The sequence below is a fragment of the Urocitellus parryii genome, unplaced genomic scaffold (assembly GCF_045843805.1).
Source record: "Urocitellus parryii isolate mUroPar1 unplaced genomic scaffold, mUroPar1.hap1 Scaffold_43, whole genome shotgun sequence".
Lineage (NCBI taxonomy): Eukaryota > Metazoa > Chordata > Mammalia > Rodentia > Sciuridae > Urocitellus > Urocitellus parryii.
The window spans coordinates 3,685,265-3,706,616 of NW_027553833.1; the positions used below are offsets into that span (position 1 = coordinate 3,685,265).

The 21,352-nt window shown below is 46.6% G+C and overlaps 1 protein-coding gene across 1 annotated transcript; it reads right to left on the bottom strand.

The window, feature by feature from the left end:
- Positions 1-11,276: 11,276 nt before the first annotated feature.
- Positions 11,277-21,050, bottom strand: LOC144252471 (PH and SEC7 domain-containing protein 4-like). The gene is given in 14 exon segments (XM_077794769.1): positions 11,277-11,444; positions 11,560-11,630; positions 12,536-12,693; positions 13,007-13,050; positions 14,118-14,207; positions 14,339-14,397; positions 14,588-14,700; positions 14,828-14,908; positions 15,364-15,543; positions 18,446-18,797; positions 18,880-18,958; positions 19,215-19,340; positions 19,425-19,624; positions 19,934-21,050. Coding segments are annotated over 14 exon segments (2,838 nt in total).
- Between the last annotated feature and the right edge of the window lie 302 nt (positions 21,051-21,352).

Below are 21,352 nucleotides of genomic sequence, written 5' to 3' on the forward strand. Positions count from 1 at the left end.
AAAAACCAAAGGCCAAGTATTTTCTTTGATATAGAATACTGACTCATAATGGTGATGGGTGGGGAGCATGGGAGTAATAGAGAAACTTTAGATAGGGCAAAGGGGAAGAAGAGGATGGGAGCGGGTATGGCAGTAGGAAAGACTCTGGAATGAGTTAGACATCATTACCCTAAGTTCATTTGTGAAGACATGAATGGTGTGAAAATAATTTGTGTACAATCAGAGACTTGAAAAAATTGTGCTCTATATGTGTAATAAGAAATGAATTGCATTCTGCTATCATATAAAACAAATTAGAAAAAAATAAATTAAAAGAAAAACTACCTGTGTGCTCCATATCAAAAGTCACTCACTGACACTAGTTACATTTTCTCCCACTTACATATAATGATCCATTAGTGAAATGAAGTCTACTTATTTCATAGGGACTGATTTTATTTGGGGGGGGATGACTTGCCAAGGATTGAATTCAGAGGCACTCGACCACTGAGCCACATCCTCAGCCCATTTTTGTATTTTATTTAGAGACAGGGTCTCACTGAGTTGCTTAGCACCTTGCTGTTGCTGAGGCTGTGTTTGAACTCAAGATTCTCCTGTCTCAGCCTCTGGAGCTGCTGGGATTACAGGTCTGTGCCAAGGTGCCCAGCCCCATTATGTTTTTAACTAATATGAACAAATGGAATGGAGTGGAGTAGAGTGCAGTGGAGTGGAATAATAGAATAGAAGAATAGAGTCTATGTTTTGCATTTAGTGGGATAAATAAAGGTAAACATTTTGTGAAACTTCCTTAAGATGCATGTGCATAGTATGCTTATGCGCCTGTATATGTATGTTAGGTTCAAATATATCTTGCTTGATCAAGATGGCTCACACAGAGCCTCCTGCAGGTTTCTATGCCTTATCATTTTCATCACCCTTGCTGTTCTTAGTTTCACCTTTTTTTGCTTTATTTCCCAACATTTAAGCACAACAGCTACATTTGCAATACAACTGATTACAGAGATCACACTCATTTAAAAAACAGATTAAACCAATCAAGTGATCACATTATCAATTGATCACAATGATTGTATGCTAGCTTCACTGATAACACAAAAGGTCATGTTCAGAAGGCAAGATGCATCAAATTTTGAGTGTTCCACATAGATGACCTATATTCCAAAGTTTCTTAGAATATGACCCCGGAGCATGTTATACACAAAGCATGAAAATGAAGGTGCACTCTTCTAGATGATGTCAGAAATTGTTCTAAGTCAAACTTTATATCAGAGCATGATGCCTTACAGTAAAATTATAATGAATAAATATTCCAGATTTTTGTAATTAAGATGCTTTAAGCCAATTTATCCACTTTCTTAACTTGAATCTAGAATCAGAACATGAATCAAATATGTCAAGTGGTTTTCTTACAACACAGAATTCCACAACTATATATAAAATGTTTTTGTTCGAATGATATATAGTAAAGACTGTTCACAAAAAAAAAAAAAAAAAAAAAAAAAAAAAAAAAACAAACTAAAATTCCTGCAGATGATGGAGAAATTGAAATTCTCCATTCCAAGGACCATTAATCTAATTTTCTTCTTGAATTCATATCTCTTCAAAAAGGATAGTTTCTCATTGAGTCTCTGAAATACAGTGTAGCTGTCCTCCCTAATTGTTAATTTCTTGCTTATTAAACTTTTCCAAGAATTTATCTAATTAACATTGAGTTTACTTTTTAAGACTTGTATTGTTTCACAAGAAAAAGACATAAAATTATTTGAGAAAAAAATGCAAGCATTTCTTGTTTCTTACCTGGTGCATTTTTACTCTTTTTTTTGCCACAATAGTGATTTAATTTACACTGAACAAACACAACTCTCTCCAATACAGTTTCATTTAATGCAGCTAAATTTGTATTTGGCAACAATGTACTATATTTAAGATAGACACATTAGTTAAAGTAGCACATAAACAAAGAATTTCTTTTTGATATTCTATGAACTCAACATTAGAGATTTTAGGAAGATTTGCCAGAGGAATTCCAGAAGTTATAAGTCATTATTTATTTAATTGCTCTTCCAGGGAATGTTTGGAACTTTTCATGAATCTATGTCTCATGTAGATGTTTGCCTTAAATGTTGATTGAATGAAGAATTAAATAGTCAATGTGTTAGAAATTAAAAACATAACTAAACTTTTAACTTTAGCAATTCCTGGTCTGTTGACTAAAGATATGTGGATGTTCTTTGAGGCACAACATCTTCAATAAGCTTTAGAATATATATGTTTTTGAATAGTGTAACTTCATGTATATTATGTGAAGAGTTGAAATAAAGCAACTATTCAAGCCAGATTAAGAGTATCAGGAAACATATCATTGGTGTAATAAAGGGTGCTTTGTGCATGCAAATTTAGAAAATAGAATTTACAGGCATAAAATAGAATTTGTAACAATGGCAACAAAAGCCAAACAACCAGAATATAGTCACATGATATGGTTCCTTAAAGAGCATTAGCTCAGCAGTCAGGAAGTCTTCATTTTATTTTTCTTATTGTCATGACTATTCTTAGTTTGTTATCTTTTGTAAACTGAACATCTAATTATAAATGTGTGAAACAAATACAAAAGCAACATTTTTGTTTTGGAAATAAGATACTAAAGTAGTTGCTTTAGTCACAAAGTTCATATTCAGGCAATTATGACTACCCTTTTAATGCCTGTAATAATTATTTTTTCCAATAGCATATTTTTTTTGTTCCTTCAAATGGTGACATTCTTGACTAATTTTATAAGTACAAAAATTATAAAAAAAGTATATGATCTCCAGGAATGCCATTCATTCTCTCATAAAAACTGGACAGAATTCTAACTGCAAATTAAAAGAAAGAAGGATGGACAGACTAAGTCATTTTCATTTATAATCCTTTATATCCAGTCACAGAATATAATTTGGAGTCCAAACAGTGAGGGTAGGGACCACATTTATCTTTCACTGGTCAAGTTACCAGCCCCCAGTAAGATTTCAGTTAATACAGTTTGAGTAAGTGAAAGAACAAAACTAAATCCAAGAAAATGAAACATGATAAAAAACATTTGTGCCTTTAACATAGAAGAGCAGAGGCTTCCTACCAAGCATTTTTCTCTTGAATTTTCCTATTATAAAATAGTATAAATTTCTTTAGAAATCTAAGCAATTTTTTATTAATGTATTGTCCATGAATTTAGAAAATCTTGTGATTTTCAGAATTAGGCTAATTTTCTCCACCAATAAGAAGAGGAGGAATTGATACAGTAAGTTATAATGTCTTGATCCAAAAATATTGGATGACACTAGGCAAGTAAAGGTCCTAACATGCAAAAGAGTGCAGGTCCTGAGCAAACCCACACTCAGACAAACAGAACAGTTATTTTTCATGTACTCAGAAGATGTCTTATCACTCACGGCCTATCTTCTGTTTAGCTGTGGTTTTTAATTGATAGAAGCACAAATGAAAGGCTATGGGGTGGGATGGCCAAGTTTTGCAGAACACTCTGGAGATGATGCACCTGCCTGTACTATTTAGCCCAGGGACGCCCAAATTTGGGTTGACACATTTTGAAGTCTGTGATAAACGTTTGTACAATTAAACAATATTGACAGTGAAATGAGATTTTTATTAAAGTATTTTTTCAACTTTAAAATCTCATTTTAAACAGAAGTTTTTACATAGAATATTATTGAATAGTAAATTTTGCTGTTTCCAAGCTCAAATAATTTTAAACTTTAGATAATTGGTAACAGAAACACATTCTGAGATTGCATTAAAAAGAAGAAAATAGAAAACATTGCAAGTGCAAGAAGAAAACATTAGATTAAAGGAACAACTTTCAGTGTCTCTATTTACAACTGCCATTCATTGATGAAGACAGAGAGTCTAGGAGTACTATGAATGGGGTTCCTTCCTCTTTTATTCATCCTTTGAAAGAATCCAGCTACCCTTGATACTTCTGTGAAAAATTCAATTATACCAAAGGAAAAAGAAAAGAAAAAAAATGAAAGGATGCCTTTTTTATTAAAGAATGAAAATGGCCTTGGTTCTCAAAGGCTCTTTCTGTTTCATTAATTTATTCGGACCTGACCAAGTTAGGATGGAAAGTCTAACAATTTACTGTATAAGTTGTGCACAAATGCAAGAAAAAAAAAGCAAAACAACACTTACTCCAAAATAAACTCACTCTACTTAGGCAAATTGTTATTACCAAGTTATGTTAAATTTTAAACAATAACTGATGTGCCTGAATTCATTTTTAAAAGAGCTAAACATATGTTAAACTTTTATACAAGTATGATTTAATTATTAAGAGATCTACTTCAAAGTTCAGAGATGCATGAAAACTAATATATTTACTTTCATAGAAGTCTTTTTAAGAGAGGGAGCCTGATACTTCTTCAAAATAGTTAAGCCAGGGTTTCCTATGAAAGTGGTGAATTGAAATTTTTACCCCAAGATTATTTACTGTAGGATTATTATGTAATTAAATTAATTTATCATGTGAAAGTATTAAGTGTAAATTCCCATAATTTTTCCTGGTAAGTAAATAATCAAATAAAAATCCATAAAACATACTCCAAATCACCAGTGTATTGGGGGACTATAGCAGAATCATGGTACCTTTGAGCTAATGTCATTACCATATTCTCTCAGGCTTTAAAATAACAATTTTCCTTACACATTTACCATACATTCACACACATATACACACACAATAGGTGCATACACTCACATAAATACACACACATGCATAGACTTTAACCCATTTGCTTTACATTTAGACATTTATAGCTAAAACAAACCACTATGTGCCCTATATGACTAAATAAAACTTTAAAAACTCTCCTTTGGGGAATTGTTAATTTTTGTATATCATTGAAAAATTTATTTACTGCTTCCAATCAATTCTGTAGGAGAATCAAATGAGTATAAAGTAGTCTTGAAGATTTAAAAGACTGAAAACAAGTTTGTAAGAAATACTGCATCCTAAATAGGACAGATAACATATATGTAATAATGAAAATGATACACTTAGGCAAGGGAATTTGGAAAAAGTTGTAACAACAGAGAAAATAGACATTTAAACTCTGAGCTGGACCCAAGTATTTAGATTTTTCTTTTCAAAGTTACTCATATGTTAAATAAGGATAGTAGTAACTACCTCCTTGGTCATTGTGGAGATGATCAGGCATGTTAAATGACTAGCTCTGGAACAAGTATATTTATTAGAATTAGCAAATAAATGTTCATTATTATTAATGGTACTTGATGACATTAATAGTTATAATCATACTTGGTTGTGATCTTCTTCCCCAGCAACCCCCTCACACTGAAGCTTACTTTACACTTCTCTCATGATCCTTTTCATCTGTCTGATTATTAATATTCTGCTACTAGTTGTTGAACTGTGTGGGGTCAAGTATTATGATGAGCTGATGTGTGCATCCTACAAAGCAAGGTCTCTCCAACTACAATCTGGTTACCATGATTTTATTCTGTTTTATTTTCATTAAATTTATTTTAACTGATACATAAAACATGAAAATTACACAGATTTTTGGAGGCTATCATGTAATGTTTCTGTATATGTAAACATAACTTACTTATTTATCTACTTAACATACTGGGGATTGAACCCCAGAGACACACTAACACTGAGCTACATCCCTACCATCTATTCCCCTCCCCCTTTTTTGAGACAGTCTCACTAACTTTTTGAGGCTGGTCTTGAATTTAGGATCCTCCTGTCTCAGCCTTCTGAGCAGCGGGGATTACAGTTGTGTGCCATTGCACTCAGCTACATGTAAATACTCTCAATAGTTCTGGATGGAGTTCCAAGGTTTTGCACTTTAACGATGATTCTGGTTCCTCTCATCATGCTTATAGTACAAAGGTGCTACCGTACTTACCACATTGCAAGATAGTCTATATTTCTTGAATTAAAATTACAACATCAAACACATGATTTAAATTGTAAACTTAATGTTTGAAACAACCATTTTTCAAAGATGTTCAGAGGGAGAAATTACAGAAAACTTTATAGGAAGAGAGTTTTTTCAAGTTCTAAAAATTATAAAAACAAAAATGGTCAAGATAGAAAGAAAACAAATTTAGACTTGTAGAAGACTTTGAACCAAATTATGGATGGAGCAGAATGGAAGGAATGTTCATGCATTAGTGCAGCCTGCATGATTTTTTGAAACATAAACTTTAGATTAGATTAAAAATAAGTTCAAAAATATTAGTTGATATAAATGTTTATCTGAAAATGAACAAACATACTACGTTTTTAAGTAGAGTCTGTGAAAAGATCATGATGTTTTTAGGACAGCTATTCCTTACAACCATATAAGGTAGTTTAGAGTAAAGAGAAATGTGGAAGACAGGTGCTTCAATAAGGTCTTAGCTTCAGCTTCTATCTGTATATTCAGTGAGATTGCCAGAATTTAAATGTAAGATATCCTTGCACATGCTTCCTATTTCTATGTTAAATCTCATGCTAAACCAAAGACAATTAAACAAGAGTATTTGTATATTTTAGCCTCAAAATAAACTTGTTTATGGTTCCTTCTGCCAATTAAATCTGTTAATATGATGCATTTTTCCTGATTTCAAGCATCTCCAAATTTTTGAGGTCTCTTACAACTTTCCTAACTGCATTCTATTGGGAGACTCATATTTAGCAAATAACACTGTTATTTTCTCATATAATAAAATTTCAATGAAACGCTTAAAGCATGAAACTATTAACAACCCATGGATGGGGTGTAAAAAGTAAGCCAATTGCTTACCTTCTGCAACAAAGTGAAAAAATAGAATGCAGCATTGCCTCCTATATTTAATAACAGAGAAAACAGTCATGTTTGTGGAAAGGAGTTTTGATTGTATTGTAAAATAATTGACAAGTTTTGACCATAAATTTTTAAAGTTTACAGCTGAAAAAAAACCACTCACTAATATATATTTCATGGGCTGGAGATGTGGCTCAGCGGTAGCGTGCTCGCCTGGCATGCGTGCGGCCCGGGTTCGATCCTCAGCACCACATACCAACAAAGATGTTGTGTCTGCCGAGAACTAAAAAATAAATATTATAAATTCTCTCTCTCTCTCTCTCTCCTCTCTCACTCTCTCTTTAAAAAAAAACTAATATGTATTTCACTGTATCTAATTGCAGTTTTTCCTATTATGTGATTCATTTCTAGGGAGAAATAAAATGAGACTTGTCCCATATTATTTAGTAGTAACATCTAACTATAGTATATAGCTGGCATAAAATAATCAAAGCGTAACTCTCACTAGTGATGTCTAAGATCAAGTGATTTAGTGTACTGCATCACTTAGAACCAATGAAGTAAAGTAAGTAATTGGCAGAAAAAGTTTTTTAAAAATAGTAAAATGGCAAAGCAAGGCAACTACCATTAACAACAACAACAACAACAGAAAGTAGTGACCTTATTATAGACATTGTATGCCGTCTCCACTCTAATTTTCACAACTCTGGATTCATTTGCCAGATTTGTAATAATGTTTTCTTCTACCACATAATTTTAACTTTAATTCAAGTGTAAAATAAGAACACTGTTTAATACTGTTTAGATCTTTATTACAGGTTTTACACTTAAGTTACAGTGTTTCATATGCCCATGTGCAGTATCGATTAATACAGTTGCTTTCCTGCCCCTTCTTTTCTAATCTGAGATATAGTAATTCATTTACATATAAAAGTCTGAAGGTAAGGATCCATTAATCCATACTATGTATGTGGTAGAAAAGATTATTTTACATGTGGAAAACTCAATAGAAATAACAGAGAATTCAAAAGATCATTGTTATAAGGCCTTTTAGAAATAGATCTCAGATTTTTGAACTGTGAGATCTTATTTAAAAATTCATGAGAATAACTTTCCTGTGAGAAGGCTCAGGGAATTATGAGTACGACAGATAAAATCAAAATAAAAATAAGAAACTCAAAAAATCTGGAATTCATTCATTATGTTGGTTTTATAGTTTATTGTCACTGATTCAGATAAATCTTGGACATTTTTCTTCAGTTCACAAACTGAAAAGAGGAAGTTTTAAACTACCTGTGTAAAATTGTTTTGGAACCATATAATTGTAAATTGATAGGTCAGGATATATGAAAAGACAATCATATGCAGTAAATTCTGTGATATTTTCTAATTGAACACAGATTCTATTTTCAGCTTTTCTAACAGTGTTTATTCTTACAACATTTTTTGTTTTAAACTTAAGAACACTATTTAGAATGTGTGTTCTGCATTAATTTTTAATCATTGAATTTTCTTGGACTTTCTGTTTTATTGCTTCATAAATAAATAACTTGTAAATTTGTCTAATCAATTTTAGTTTCCACATAGAAAACTTGGCCTTAAAAAGAGGAAGTTAATGTTCTAGATATATAATGAAAATATTTGTGAAAATGTACTTTATCATTAAGCATTATAATAGGGGATACATAAAAGAGAAACACAGCCTCTTTTTTCAAATACCATACAATCTTTTTAGTTGTAGCAATGATTGATTTAAAAAAGAGTAAGTCCGATTATTATTGCATATATTCGTGTACATAATGTTTCTAATGAATAGTAGGTTAAAAGTGTGGTTGTAGTTACATGGTGAGTGGCACACACCTATAATCCCTAGCAACTCTGGAGGCTGAGCAGGAGGATTGCAAGTTCAGAGCCAGCCTAAGCAACTTAGCCAGGTCCTTATCAACTTAGTAAGACCTCTATATTATATAGGGGTGAGTGTGTAGTATAAGTGCCACCGTTGATCAACACCATCCAGTTCTATGAGTAGTAATGAAATAGGGCACCTCCGCACCTCCTGCTTGTATCCTTATTAATTGGGCCAGTCTTTTCTAGAATTTTGGGCTTTATTTGAAAATAAATGTTACAGTATTCTGCATTGCACAGTATGATGCAATTATATTTAAGAGTGAAATTTGATTCACTGTGTGACACTGGTTGAATTGTTGCCTTTCTCTTTGTAAGATTTTCTTCCTATTATTAAGAGGTAAATTATATATTTCTGCCCTATGCAACACATAATGTTCTTTGGAAGTTCAAATTAACCTTAAATAAAGGTGCTTTGAAAAGTATACTGCCTTAAAGAAATACATCTCTATGAAGAAATTTCTAATGAAAACCTCAGGCCTGTGTTCTCATGATCTTAAGTTCCCTCCCAGTGCTATGATATGTACTCCAGTCTCTTTCTCAGAATTTGTCTAATATTTTATCTAGAATTGGTCAACATCTCCTCTGATTTGTGCACAGTACAATTTTCATCAAATACCACAAGGCTATTAATTCAATATAACTTCAAATAAGTATTTTGTACAGCAGAAACCTAGATGAAATTGGAAATTGAATTCACCATTTCCACAAACCCTTAAACATCTGCCATGTGCCCAAAATTGTGCTTGTCACAGGAATACAGAGAAGAGTCTGCCTTGCAAAGGGGCCTGCATTCAAGGATCAGAAGACTTGGTGAGCGTTTTTGCAATCTATGATCAACCCCATGACACAGCTGGAGGTGGGTGACTGTGCTTTTCTTAGGGCAAGGGACATGCCCTCCAGATCATCACAAGGCCTGTCCCCTCTGTCACTGAATCATTCCCACCTAGCTGGCTGGTTTTATGTTGCTCTTGAGGGCACTGCAGATTAAACCAACACTGCTCTCTGGTGAGCCCAGGGAGCCCTAGCCAGCCCTCTGCAGGCTTCTGGTAACTGCCATCTTCCCCTGACATGAACTTTTCTGCAAATGGCTATAAGGTAACACGAGGGACCCAAGAGCTTGAAGACAGAGTAATCACAGACCTGCATGAAAAAGTTGAAGAGTGAGTACATTCAAATAGAAGCACACAAAATATCAAGAGGTGACCACAGAGGACAGTTGACAAGAAACAGCATGGGGCACAGGCTCTCAGCCCTGGCTGCGCCTCAGAATCCCCCAGCAGCCTTGAAGTTACTGGTGGCATGAGCCACATCCTCACCAGTAAAATCAGAATCTCAGGGGCAAAGCTGAACAAAGTACCTTCCTAAAAACTTCCCAATGAGTCTGACCAACAGTGAGGTTGGGAATCCCTAGCATTGGGATATTTCTATTTCAACTCTGAAAGTGAGGGATGCTGATGCATTTTTCAGGGACTATGCAGTTTCCGGTTCTGTGACCCAAAGCTAACTTACAAAAGATTAACCCAGTCAACTGGCCACCCACCTCCCCAGATCTAGATGTTCTGCGGCCTCAGAAAATATGGGGCTCTGCTGAGGACTGTCTGTTGGTACCAGGTGCATTACCCTTAGTGCCTGCTGCCTGGAGGAGGTCTCTTAAAGACCTGGAGTTGCAAAATCTCTGGCTTCTGTAGACATGCATTAAACAAAACGGCTCACACTGGAGTCAGCCAGGACTCTGACTTATTTTCTGTTCTTCTTCTATTTGCTAAGTTGCTGAGGCTGGCTTTGAACTTGAGATCCTCCTGCCTCAGCCTCCCCAGCCACTGCGATTTCAGGCCAGTGCCACCATGCACAGCTGTATTTCTTGATCTATCAAAGTATTAGTCATTTGCATGCTTCTCTTATTTAGACAAAGAAATATGAAACACACAGAGGGAGGGCATCGAGTATCTCTGGCTAAAATGATTTTCTCTCCACTGAAGGCTCTCATGATCACAACGAAGCCTGTCATTTTGTAGATGCTGGGACCAAGGGCAAGACTGGGAACCAAGAAACCATCTCCTCCTCCTGTCCTTTGCCTGCTCACTCATTCATTCACCCACTCACTCACAGAGAGGACTTAGTAGAATTCACCTGTTGGAAGGGGCCTGACTTCTGTGGGAGAACAGCAGGCCAGATGGGAAACCCAATGTTCCACCCCACACATAAGGGCCCTGTGGACTCTCTCCAGCAGGCTACTAGCCCACTGGGAAGCAAGGGAGCAGGGGACGCCATTCAACTCAGAAAGGCAGGAGGATCCAACAGATGGTATTTTAAATGTCAAAAATTGAGTGACCTCCTGGAATCCTATACCCAACACTGGGAGGCTTGACCCGGAATTAGAAGGAAACCATGGATGCCTCCAGGAAGTTGGCCACACCTGGTTTCATCTCTGGGACCACGGCACTCTAAAGTTTCCTGGCCAGGAGGGTTGGGCCAGCAGGCCTCAGAGGGGTCAGGTGGACAGGAGAGAGGAGAATTGGGGGCCCCGAGGCCTGGCCACTTTCCTCCCACCCTAGGGACTCACGGTGCCTGGAAGAGGAAGAGGCGCCAGTCAGCCATCCGTAGCTGGAAGACATGGGGCCTCTTGGTGTAATGGGTGGCGGGCGAAGCCAGTGAGTGGTGCACCCCCACGGGCTCGTCCACCATGTGCCCCACCAAGCTGTCTCCTTCCAGGCAGTGGTCCTCTCCCTGCCAGCAGGCACAGGACTCAGAGAAGGGTTTAGTCTCAGCTGCCCCCTCCAACAGCTGACCACCCCGTACATCCCCACCCCATCTGCCCATCAGGATGCCGCCTCCTTCCAACCTTCAGGAAGTAGAGGACCATTCCCCGCAGAAGAGTGTGGAACATCTTCCAGCCTCGCTTGCCCCACAACGCTGTCCCAGACCAGACACAAAGGCAAGTGGCACACCCGCACCCAGACACAGTGTGGGCAGGTCACCCTGCCCTCACCCTGCGTCCCTCCCCACCAGGATGCACATAAGCGCACAGAGAGCCATCACCAGGAAACTCAACGGCACCTCCTGGGTCTCCAGCCCAGTCCTGCTCCACACAGCACCAGAGGACTACTTTCATACAAATGTGGGTATTTCTTTAGACCCTCTCTCGCCCCCCCCACATCCCCCGAACCCCAGGCACAAACACAGCCATGCCCAAACAGTTACACTCAGATACCTTCCTGCAAGACACCCAACCTCCCGGGTCCTGCGTGATGAGGTGCCACCTCCCTGGGGCCCTGCTCAGGCTGCTTCTAAATGTCACACCCACTCCATCTGTGATTTCCAGAGGAGTCTATGGCGATGGCCAGGCTGCTGCCTTGGGCTGCTTGGGGCTCCATGAGCCTTGCCCCAGTGCGTCCTCCAGGTAGAGTGACTCTGCCTGCTCCGTCTTCTGTGGGTGCCTCCCCTGACCAACTGCAGAACTCCAGCTCCTCTTGCCCCCCAGGTTCCACTCAGGTCCACCAGTCACCTGCCCATTCCCCACATGCAGTCCCCAGAACAAAACGAAACCCTTTGTTCCTCCATCTCCGAGCTCAATCCAGCCCTCCCACCTTCACCCCGCTCGCTGACTCTCTTGCCTGATCTCTCCCTTACCGCAGGGCCAGGGCCCAGGAATAATTGGACGCCCCCTTTCCCCTTCCCCAGCACCCAGGTCATGGTCATGTTCAGGAGGAAGCAGCACTCGCTGCCTGTCCTCAGCAGGGCATCTCACACCGCACATACAGAGTGGCCCCTGGGCAGCGCTTCCCCTCCAGCCCTGCTCCTGGGCAGGAGACACTCACTCTTCTTGCCATCCGCATCCTGATGCATCTTCCAAGCCAGGATGCCCTGCTTGTAGGTGGGCACCAGGGGATCCTGAGCCAGCTGGAGGAAGGGGCTGCCCGTCTTGCCAGGTGGGGATGGCAGGGCCTTCTCAGGTCTGGCTGTGTCTTCCTCATCCCTGGATTTCAGAGAACCAGGCTGGGAGTGCTGAGTGGGCAAGTTCCCACTGCCCCCCGGGGCCTCAGCACACTCTCTTTGGTTGGGAAGTTACATGGGATCCCCGTTCACAGCCAAACGTCAGTTCCTGGGAATAGCCCCATGGCCAGCCCTGACTACCTTGGGCTTCTCTGAGATCGGCTGGCCAGCACTCTGCCTTTGGCTCCATCCCACACAGAGGGAGCATCCTCCCAAGACTCGGCTGACAGAAGAAGGACAGGCCCAAAGGCAAGATCAAGGGCCAAGGAGGGAAGTGGAAGGGGACTCTCACTTACACCGCCCACTCGAGCTTCTCACTTCAGATAGACCAGTAGAGAGCCTGGAATAGAAGCACACGGTGGGCAGAGGGACTTCAGGGCTAGGCTACCTAAACTCACCCCTCAGGCACACCGCTAGGGGCTGCCTGTCCTGGCACCCCCATCACAGCTATCCTTCTCCTTTGACTGGGCAAGCACATATCCACCTGTCCATCTATCCATCCACCCACCCACCTGTCCATCCATCCATCCATCCACCTGTCCATTTGTCCATGCAACAAATTATTCCTGGAGCATTTCCCAGGTGCCAGGCCCTAGGATGTAAACTGGAGACACAGAGATGATCAAGGCAGCAAGTCCCTGCTCTGCCCAAACTTGGAAAGGCCTGAACTAGTTTTCTTGAAGGGGACATGCATTGTGTACCAGCCAGCATGGAGGGATCAGACAGAGAGGGAATCAGACTAAGCAATCCCCACAATAAAGGTCTGGTCAAGGAAGGAACTCGTGAATGATGTGCTAGAATTCTGAAACAACATAGTGAGTATAGTCCTGACAGAGGTGCATCTCGCTAGCTTGGTGCCCTCCAAACGCCTGGCAAGGTGTGCAGCATACAGTAAGCACTCAATAAATGTTCACTAGATGAAAGAACCAGAGATCTGCTTGGGAAGCAGGTGCTGCACCTGGCGAAGGTGATCTCATCTTGAGGAGGACACTGTGAGGTGGGGATCTTGAGTGGCCCAGGGGTATGTTGTCCCAATCCCAAACCTGAGTTCGAGACTTTTGCTACATGAAACTTTGCTTGTCATCTACTCAGAGTGCTTCTCAGACTTCAAAGGGACAAAAATCACCTAGACGGACACTTAGTGGAGCATCTGCAGGGCTCCAGCCCCAGAGCGTGGCTCAGTAGGTCCAGGGCTGAGATCTGCACAGTTAACCAATTCCGAGATGTCCCTGATGCTGCCACCAAGCCAAAATACATCCTCCTGGCATTTCAGCAGAGCCAGGCTGAGCTCTCTACGTCCCCCTGGGGGCAAGGGACCAAGAACCAGGCTCCACCAAGGGAGCCTGGAGGGGGAGACTGAAGGGGGAAGCCTGGAGGGGGAGCCTGGAGGGGGGCGCCCAGCCACACCTTCAGCAGCTCCTTGGGGAAGTTGCCGCCATCCTGCAGGCCGTGCAGGTTGGTGAAGAAGTCCTGGCAGCTCATGCTCTTCCCAATGTTCTGTGGCGTGGAGAGAAGAGGGACAGCTTGAGCACCCCACCCCGACTGAACACACCCCCGTCGGTCCCTCAGGGGGATCCTCCAGTGCCCCAGGACCCTGTGCCCAGGGCCCTCAGCTCCCTGCCTCTCACCTGCCCATGCAGGTCCGTGTTCAGGAGCATGATGGCACAGGTCAAGGTGTGCACAAAGTCTGCCCCAGGAAGAGAGAAGGGGAAGCCACGGAAATTCTGCCTGCCACGTCCTCTGCCCACAGGGTGGGATGCACCCTCACCCCGCACCCCAGCCCCCACACGCCCCCAGCAGCCCCCACCCATGGAATGCCCCAGCAGATACAGGGACACTGCCCCCAGCCCTGCCCCACCCACAGCCGCCCACCCTACCTACTGAGGGGAAGGCCCCAGGGTTGCAGTGGTGGAAGCGCAGGGAGAACTGGTAGAGGACCCGCTCCTGCTCCTGGGTCTCCCCGCTGAGCACCAGGGCCTGGAGGAAGCCCCTGCAGGAGGCCGTGGTCAAGGAGAGGCAAGTGGGTGGCCACATTCCCAGGGCAGGGAGCCAACCCCATCCCGCGTCCCATGACTGCCCCCTCCACAGCCTCCCCAGGGAGGGCCCGCAGGTGGTACCGGAGGGCTCGGTCCAGACTCTGGCCTCCAAACTGGAAGAAGGACAGGTACTCCTCGGCCACCGCCCTGCTGAAGTCATTGCTGCAGAGGGACAGCTGCCTGAGAGCTGGACTGGGGCAGGCTAGGCCTGGCCACGGCATGGGCCAGACACGGACCCCAGATCCCAAGATGGCAAGGGACGGTCAGGGTCTGGCCTACACCTGGCACCCACCCAGTGTTGTGTGGAGGGGCCTGTGGGTTCTGGGGTGGGCCAGGGGGCTGGGCCGGGGCTCTAAGAAACATGGAGGGTGTGCAGCAGAGATGGTCCAGCTAGGGCCAGAGAAAGCAGCAGGGGGCCAGAGTACTGGGGAAAGGCCGAGGACGAAGTGCGTGCCGAGGAGGTCGGAACACTGGGAGGAGAGGCAGTAGTGGGCTTGGGGGTGGTGAGGAGGGGTCACAGGATAGGGAAGGAGGGGGACAGCCCATGCAGGGAGCCCGTGGGCAGCTGCCCACTGTCCTGCCTCCCCTCCGGCCTTGCCCAGGCCCAATGCCCTTACTTCTTCTGCAGGTGGACGGCCACTTCAGACTTTCGGAAGCCCTCCAGGTGATAGAGGCGTGAGGCCAAGTTCGACGCCGTCTTGTCAGTAGTCCGGAGGCCATTAGCCAGTTTGTCCCCAGCCAGTGTTTTCCGACCTTCCTCTGGGGACTGTGCTTGGGGCGCAGAGCTCTCCGCATGCCTGGAAGAGTCCATCAGTGTCCTCAGACTCACACCTGGATGGCCTGCAGGCATTCTGGGCCAGGGGTCCATGCAGGCCAGCCATGGAAGGGGGTGCCCAGAGCTCGGGGTTGGAGCTGGGACCAGACCCTCACCCAGGGGAGACGGAGTCTCTGCCTGCCTCACAGGAGAGCTGGGAGCCCCACACTTCCTCCCCCGGAGGATCTAAGCTTTCTCACCTAGAGCTCAGGTGCAGCCCTTCCAGGCCCCCAAGGGTTCTGTCAACCAAGGTGAGTGGAGCGTTTCTCTCCCCTGAGCCCAGCCCTGTCCCCACTCCCACCCCCAGCCAAGAAAGGCGAAGGCCGGCCTTAGAACAGGGAGCTAGACTGGCTTTGGATGGTGACAGGGGAGTCAAAGAGGGGGTTCCAGCCTGCCCTCCTGTGCCTGGCACTGCTCACCACCAGGAGCCTGGTGGGTGAGCTAAGCCGAGTGGCGCTTCACCCCAGGGTCAGGAGCACGGAGCTCCACACCGAGGCTCTGAGAAGTCACTCAGCCCCATCTCTACCTGACTCTGCTGTGCTCCCTGCAAAGGTACCACCAGGTGTGGGCGTCCTAGTCATTCACATATTCATGAGCAAGCCGGCACAGTGACAGAGTCGCACAGAACGCAAATGTCATCAAATATCATCGCAAGGTGAAAACGGTTGCCCGCAACCCGAGGGCTGATTACACCCCCCCGAGGGCCCTCTCCACCTCTCATGAACAGGTCCACTCTTGGCTGATAACTGCTCTGCTTCCTAAGTCTCCTAAACATCCCAAAATGTAGGATCAACAGAACAGACACTGAAGAGCAAAAGGCAGATCTCGCCAAAACCTGTAAGATTTCAGGAAGTCCGTCCAAAGTGACCCTGGAAGACTCCAGGAATCCCATGGAAAGCCACTGACAGATGGGGACTGAAGAGGAGGAAATAGAAATAATGACACAATTGGCCAAGTAAAGAGAACTACATGGATAATAAGCTGTAAAGAGCCAGGTGCCGTGCACATGCCTGTGATCTCTCAGGAGGCTAAGGCAGGAGGATCACAAATTTGAGCCCTTGAGCAACTTGGCAAGACTCTTTCTCAAAATAAGAAATAAAATGTGAGGATGTGGCTCAGTGGCTAAGATGGAACCCCTGAGTTCCATCTCTGGTACCAAAAAAAGAAAAAAAGATCTTCAGGATCTCACTATGAAAGGTGGCATAAATGAAAGAGGCCACCAAGGCTGTGTCAAGAAAATTGAACTTCCTACAGTGTGTTAAATGTAAGACTAAATAAACTTACTTATATGTTTAGCCAGGATAAAGCCCAATTAACCCTTTTCACCATTTATTTACTATGAAACTAGAGTTGTCACTTCAGGTGGAGTTACTTTTGCTTTGGGTTGGATTAACTAGTCTTTGGTATCTGCAGCCTCCCTTTTTGGAGGCTGAGATTTCTCTGGTTACCTGGCCTCTGAACAGCCCCACAGCAGGGAGGTTTCCAGAAGCATAATGAAAGTGGTTCTGTGGTTTCTGGCACTGATTGACATTTGTCATCGTCACCCAAACACCCGAGATGGGAATAGGGCTGGCCTGTCGCAAGCCATCCATGGGCTGTGTGTGAGCTATGTGCATTTGAGCATCTGAGGGGACTGGATTGGCGTTACAAGCTTTTGGGGCTGTGTGACATCTGTGTCATTTCCTCTGGCTCTGCCTGTGGTCCCACATAGCACCTGCGATGGGCGTGACTTGCCGAGATGTCAATCAATCTGCTGACCACAGACATCACCAGGCGAGACTCCACCCTTTGAAACCCAACCCCTGGCCTTATTTGGGTGGAACTTTCTATTGAATGTCTTTCCTGCAATAAATAGAGGGGTTTGGGGTGCACACTCTCTCTCTCTTTCCTTCCCTGATCCCCTCAGCATGGAGCTGAGGTCTCAGAGCCATCCCTAAGCAACCAAAAAGGTATTTCTGTGTTTGTGTGGTTTTCTTAGTTGTCAGCCTGGCCAGCTGGTGACACTAACCCCCCATATCTGCACCATCTGGTCCAATATGCCCCTGTTAGCCCACCAGAGACAAAGCCCCTGCTCCCCTGCTGAGTTCCAGGGGCCAGGAGTCTTGACGCAGCATGGGGGCTGGTAGACAACGAGGTCCGCATCACAGGTGGCCTGCTCCCACCTCTGACCACAGTCCTAAGGTGACCCCTACCTGCCACGGGCCCCAAAAGCCAGTCACTCAGTCCCCACCAGAGCCCCCCTCCCTCCGAGATCAAAGCCAGCACCCTGGGCCTAGGCTGTCAGGTGACTTTCCCCCAAGCACTCCCTCAAGGCGAGGGCCATCTCTAATCCCCACGTCACTGGACTGCTCTCCCCCAAGGCGGCCAGGGCCCGGTCAGCTCCCCACAATGCCTCCCTGCCTTCTTCCTCACCTGGGGTCCAGCTGTGGACACTCCCCAGAGCCAGGCCTCTCCACCTTTCCACCTCCACCTGGGACCATCCTCCCATTTGTTTCTTGAGCTTCCAGACCCTCTGGTCCCTGTCAGCTCACTCCCGAGGCCGTTCAGACAGCGCAGCTGTGAGGCTGTCAGAAGGACTCAGGGCCCGACAGCTTTACCCTCCGTCCAGAGGAGGGCTGGGGGCTTGTGGATTCCTTTCCTTTTCTTTCTTTCATTCTTTTTCCTGGTGCTGGGGTTGAGCACACGCTTTCTCACATGCGAGGTAAGAGCTCTTACAACTGAGCTACTTATCTACTTTGAGACTCACTGAATTGCCTCGGCTGGCCTTGAACTTGCACTCTGCCCGCCTCACCCCCCCCACAGCAGCTGGGATCACATGGCCAGCTCCACGGCTGGGTACTCTGAAGGCCACCGTCACCAGGAGCCAGGACTCCAATCAGACTCACCCCTCGGCAGATGTGGAGTCCTCGCCGGGCTCAGCACCTGCAGCCTCCAGAGTCCTGGCTGGGCCCTGGCTCTCTGCCTCCTGCCCTGGGTGTGGAGCTTTCCCCGTCGCCTCTTTCTTCAGGGAGCTTGGCTCTGCCCCATCCGACTCCAGAAGAGAAGGGTGTGGCGCGTCTGGTGACCACTTGGGGAAAGTGCCAGGGCTGTGGCGCTGGGGCGGGGGGCTGCTCTCAGGGGAGGTGGAGGGGCTGGGCCTGGGGCCGGGGCCTCTGTGCTCAGACTCTGGGCTCCCCCAGGGCCCAGGGGCCAGGATGTAGGGGACAGGCTCCTGGGGACGCCTGGCCTCCCTTCCACCTGAGGGAGAGTGTGGAATGAGCATGACGACCCCAAGAACCACCCCCACTTCCCACCACCAAACCCCTGTGTGGGGTCTCACCTCTGTCCTGGGAGATAAGAGGCTCCTGGGGCCAAGAAGGATCCTCTTCTGTCTGGCAAGCCTCAGGGGTGGGTGGCTCCTGTGGAGATTTACAGAATCCCATCAGCCCCGGGAACAAGCAAGTGGGAAGGGGAGAAAAGAACACAGGGCACCTGGAATCCCCTCCCTCCTCGCCAGCCCCCACCGGGAAGACACAGGCACCAATCTGGGTCCTCAGTTCTCAAGAGAATCCCGGATGGGAGAAGACCCACATCCTACGAGAGGAGAAATCAGCAAGTTTTCGTTCCTCCTTCACAGATGGAGAAGGTGAGGCCCAGAGAGGGGAATTGACTTGCCGAAGGCTGCACAGGATGTGTGGCAGGGCCGAGGTCAGCTCCATGGTGTGCAGTCTCCCAGGCCAGTGCCCTATCTTCAGACGGTACCGAAGGTGTGGCCAGAGGGGGCTGGTCCTCCAGAGAAGTCTAAGAGGAGGAGGGCGCAGAGAAGAGGTTTGACCAGAAGGAAATGATTCCCAGGATCTTTGCATATCCCACCAGTCTCCTCACCTCACCAGACGCCTGCTCAGGCAGTACCTGCCCTCGAGGGGCGTGGGTCCAGGGAGGGTGCTGGCCCCGGGCACAGGCCTGGACAGCAGGCTCAGCCAGCAGGAAGGCAAGCCCCAGCTCCTCCCAGGCTTCCCTCTGAGGTTCTGAGACAGTGCCCCTCACAGGGCCCCGCCGGCCGGGCTGCTTGCACTCCGTGTTCTCTGCAGAGATGAGAGGGCCATAGCCCCTCCGCCAACTTGAGCCTCCTTATCTCTGAAGGGAGGCCTCCCTGGGAAAACTGTTCCCTACTGTCTCATGCCCAGGGCTGGGTGATATCACAGGCCCCCTGCCATGGTCATCTGAAGCCGATCTATTGACCATGGATGGGGGACAGTGGAAGATGGGGAGCTACAAGTAACAGAACCCCAGAATCCCTGGAGATCCTTTCTGTTGGGGCAGAGACCGTCCCTGCTGGCATTTGGGACAGTCTCAGAGGAGGGAGGGGAAGACTGGGAATCCTCCTGGGACACCCTGCAATGGAGGAGCTGCCTGTTCTTCACATGTCTCTAGACACAGCCCCTTGGAGACGGGGACTTCTGTGGACCTCACGACCATGGCATGGGTGGTGACGACCTTCCCAGGGTTCTGAAGGCCACACTGGTCCTGCTGGTCAGCAGTGTACCTCAGACCACCAGCGGGCCCTGCATTGAAGAGTGTGCTGGGCCTGGTGGCCCCAGGAAGGCCCTCCCCTGGATGTCCCCAGGGCAGCCCTGGGAGTGAACTCACCTCACCCTCCTGCATGGCAGGGGCTGTGGGAGCCCCGTGGGTGGCCCAGCAGGAGGTGTGTAGCTTGTAGGAGGGCACAGGGAACGGAGGGGTGGCACACCCGCTGGACTCCGCGGTGCTATCCCTCAGATCTGGCTCACTGCCCAGCTCCCGGGACCCTGTGCCTCCCAGGAGCAGAGGCTCCAGAGCCTGTGGGCAGGAGTCGGAGAAGCCCTAGGAGAAGCATTCCCCAGAGGCGCTGGTGTTGGAGCAGGGGCTCTCCAGGAAAAGGGGGTTGTCGAAGGACAGGCTCTCCTCCTCAGCACCCCACTCTGGGGAGGAGTCTGCTGCTCCCTCCAGGGCCCAGGCCTGGCTCTCCCCCTCAGGCCCACTACTGTCCTCCCCGGAGTCCTCCTCCACTGCTGGGCTGGGCCGCAGGTCCCTGTCACCAGGGAGGCCCGGGGAGGACGGGGGCACGCAGCACCTCAGCTCAGCCCTGAGTCCTTCCGTCTTCTCCAGCTCCTCTTCCAGGTCCAGGACACACATCTGGGCCTGCAGGATGCCGGCCCAGAACACCACCTGTGCGGAGGAGCTATGGCTCGGTCGGGGGCTCCCCGTGGGGCAGCTGCCCCCTGGTGTTCCTGGGGAGGAGCAACGTCCCACGTGCACAGGCTCCACACCAGAGACCCTGGCAGGAGCGCCAGGCCTGCTGGTCTCTGGAGAGTCCAAGGCCCAGGTGTGTCCCCCGCCAGGCTCAGGAGGGCCTGGCTGGCCATGGGTCTCCCTCTGGCACACTCCTGAGTGGGGCTGCAGGTTGTCTCCCAAATAGAGGTTGAGCAGTTCCACGGACTGCGGGTGGTCGGGGAGTCTCCTGTCACCCATCATGCACAGAGCTCAAGCTGCACAGGAGCCTCTGGAGTGTCCACGTTCACCATCCCACGGGGTGTGACAGGGGATGTGTGCACCACGGGGGCCACCGGGAGTCCAGTTCTGCCCTGGAAATGCCCAAAGGAGCACAGGTTAGAGAAGCACCGTGTCCTGGGGGTGAGCACACATCTGCAGCGTGAGGGGTCTGGAGGGCCTGCCGTGTCCAGGAGGCTGGGAAGCAACCCTGCCCGTGCCGTCCGGTCCACAATCTCAAGCCCACACCAGGCAGCACTTGCCCCAAACACACCCATCTGCCG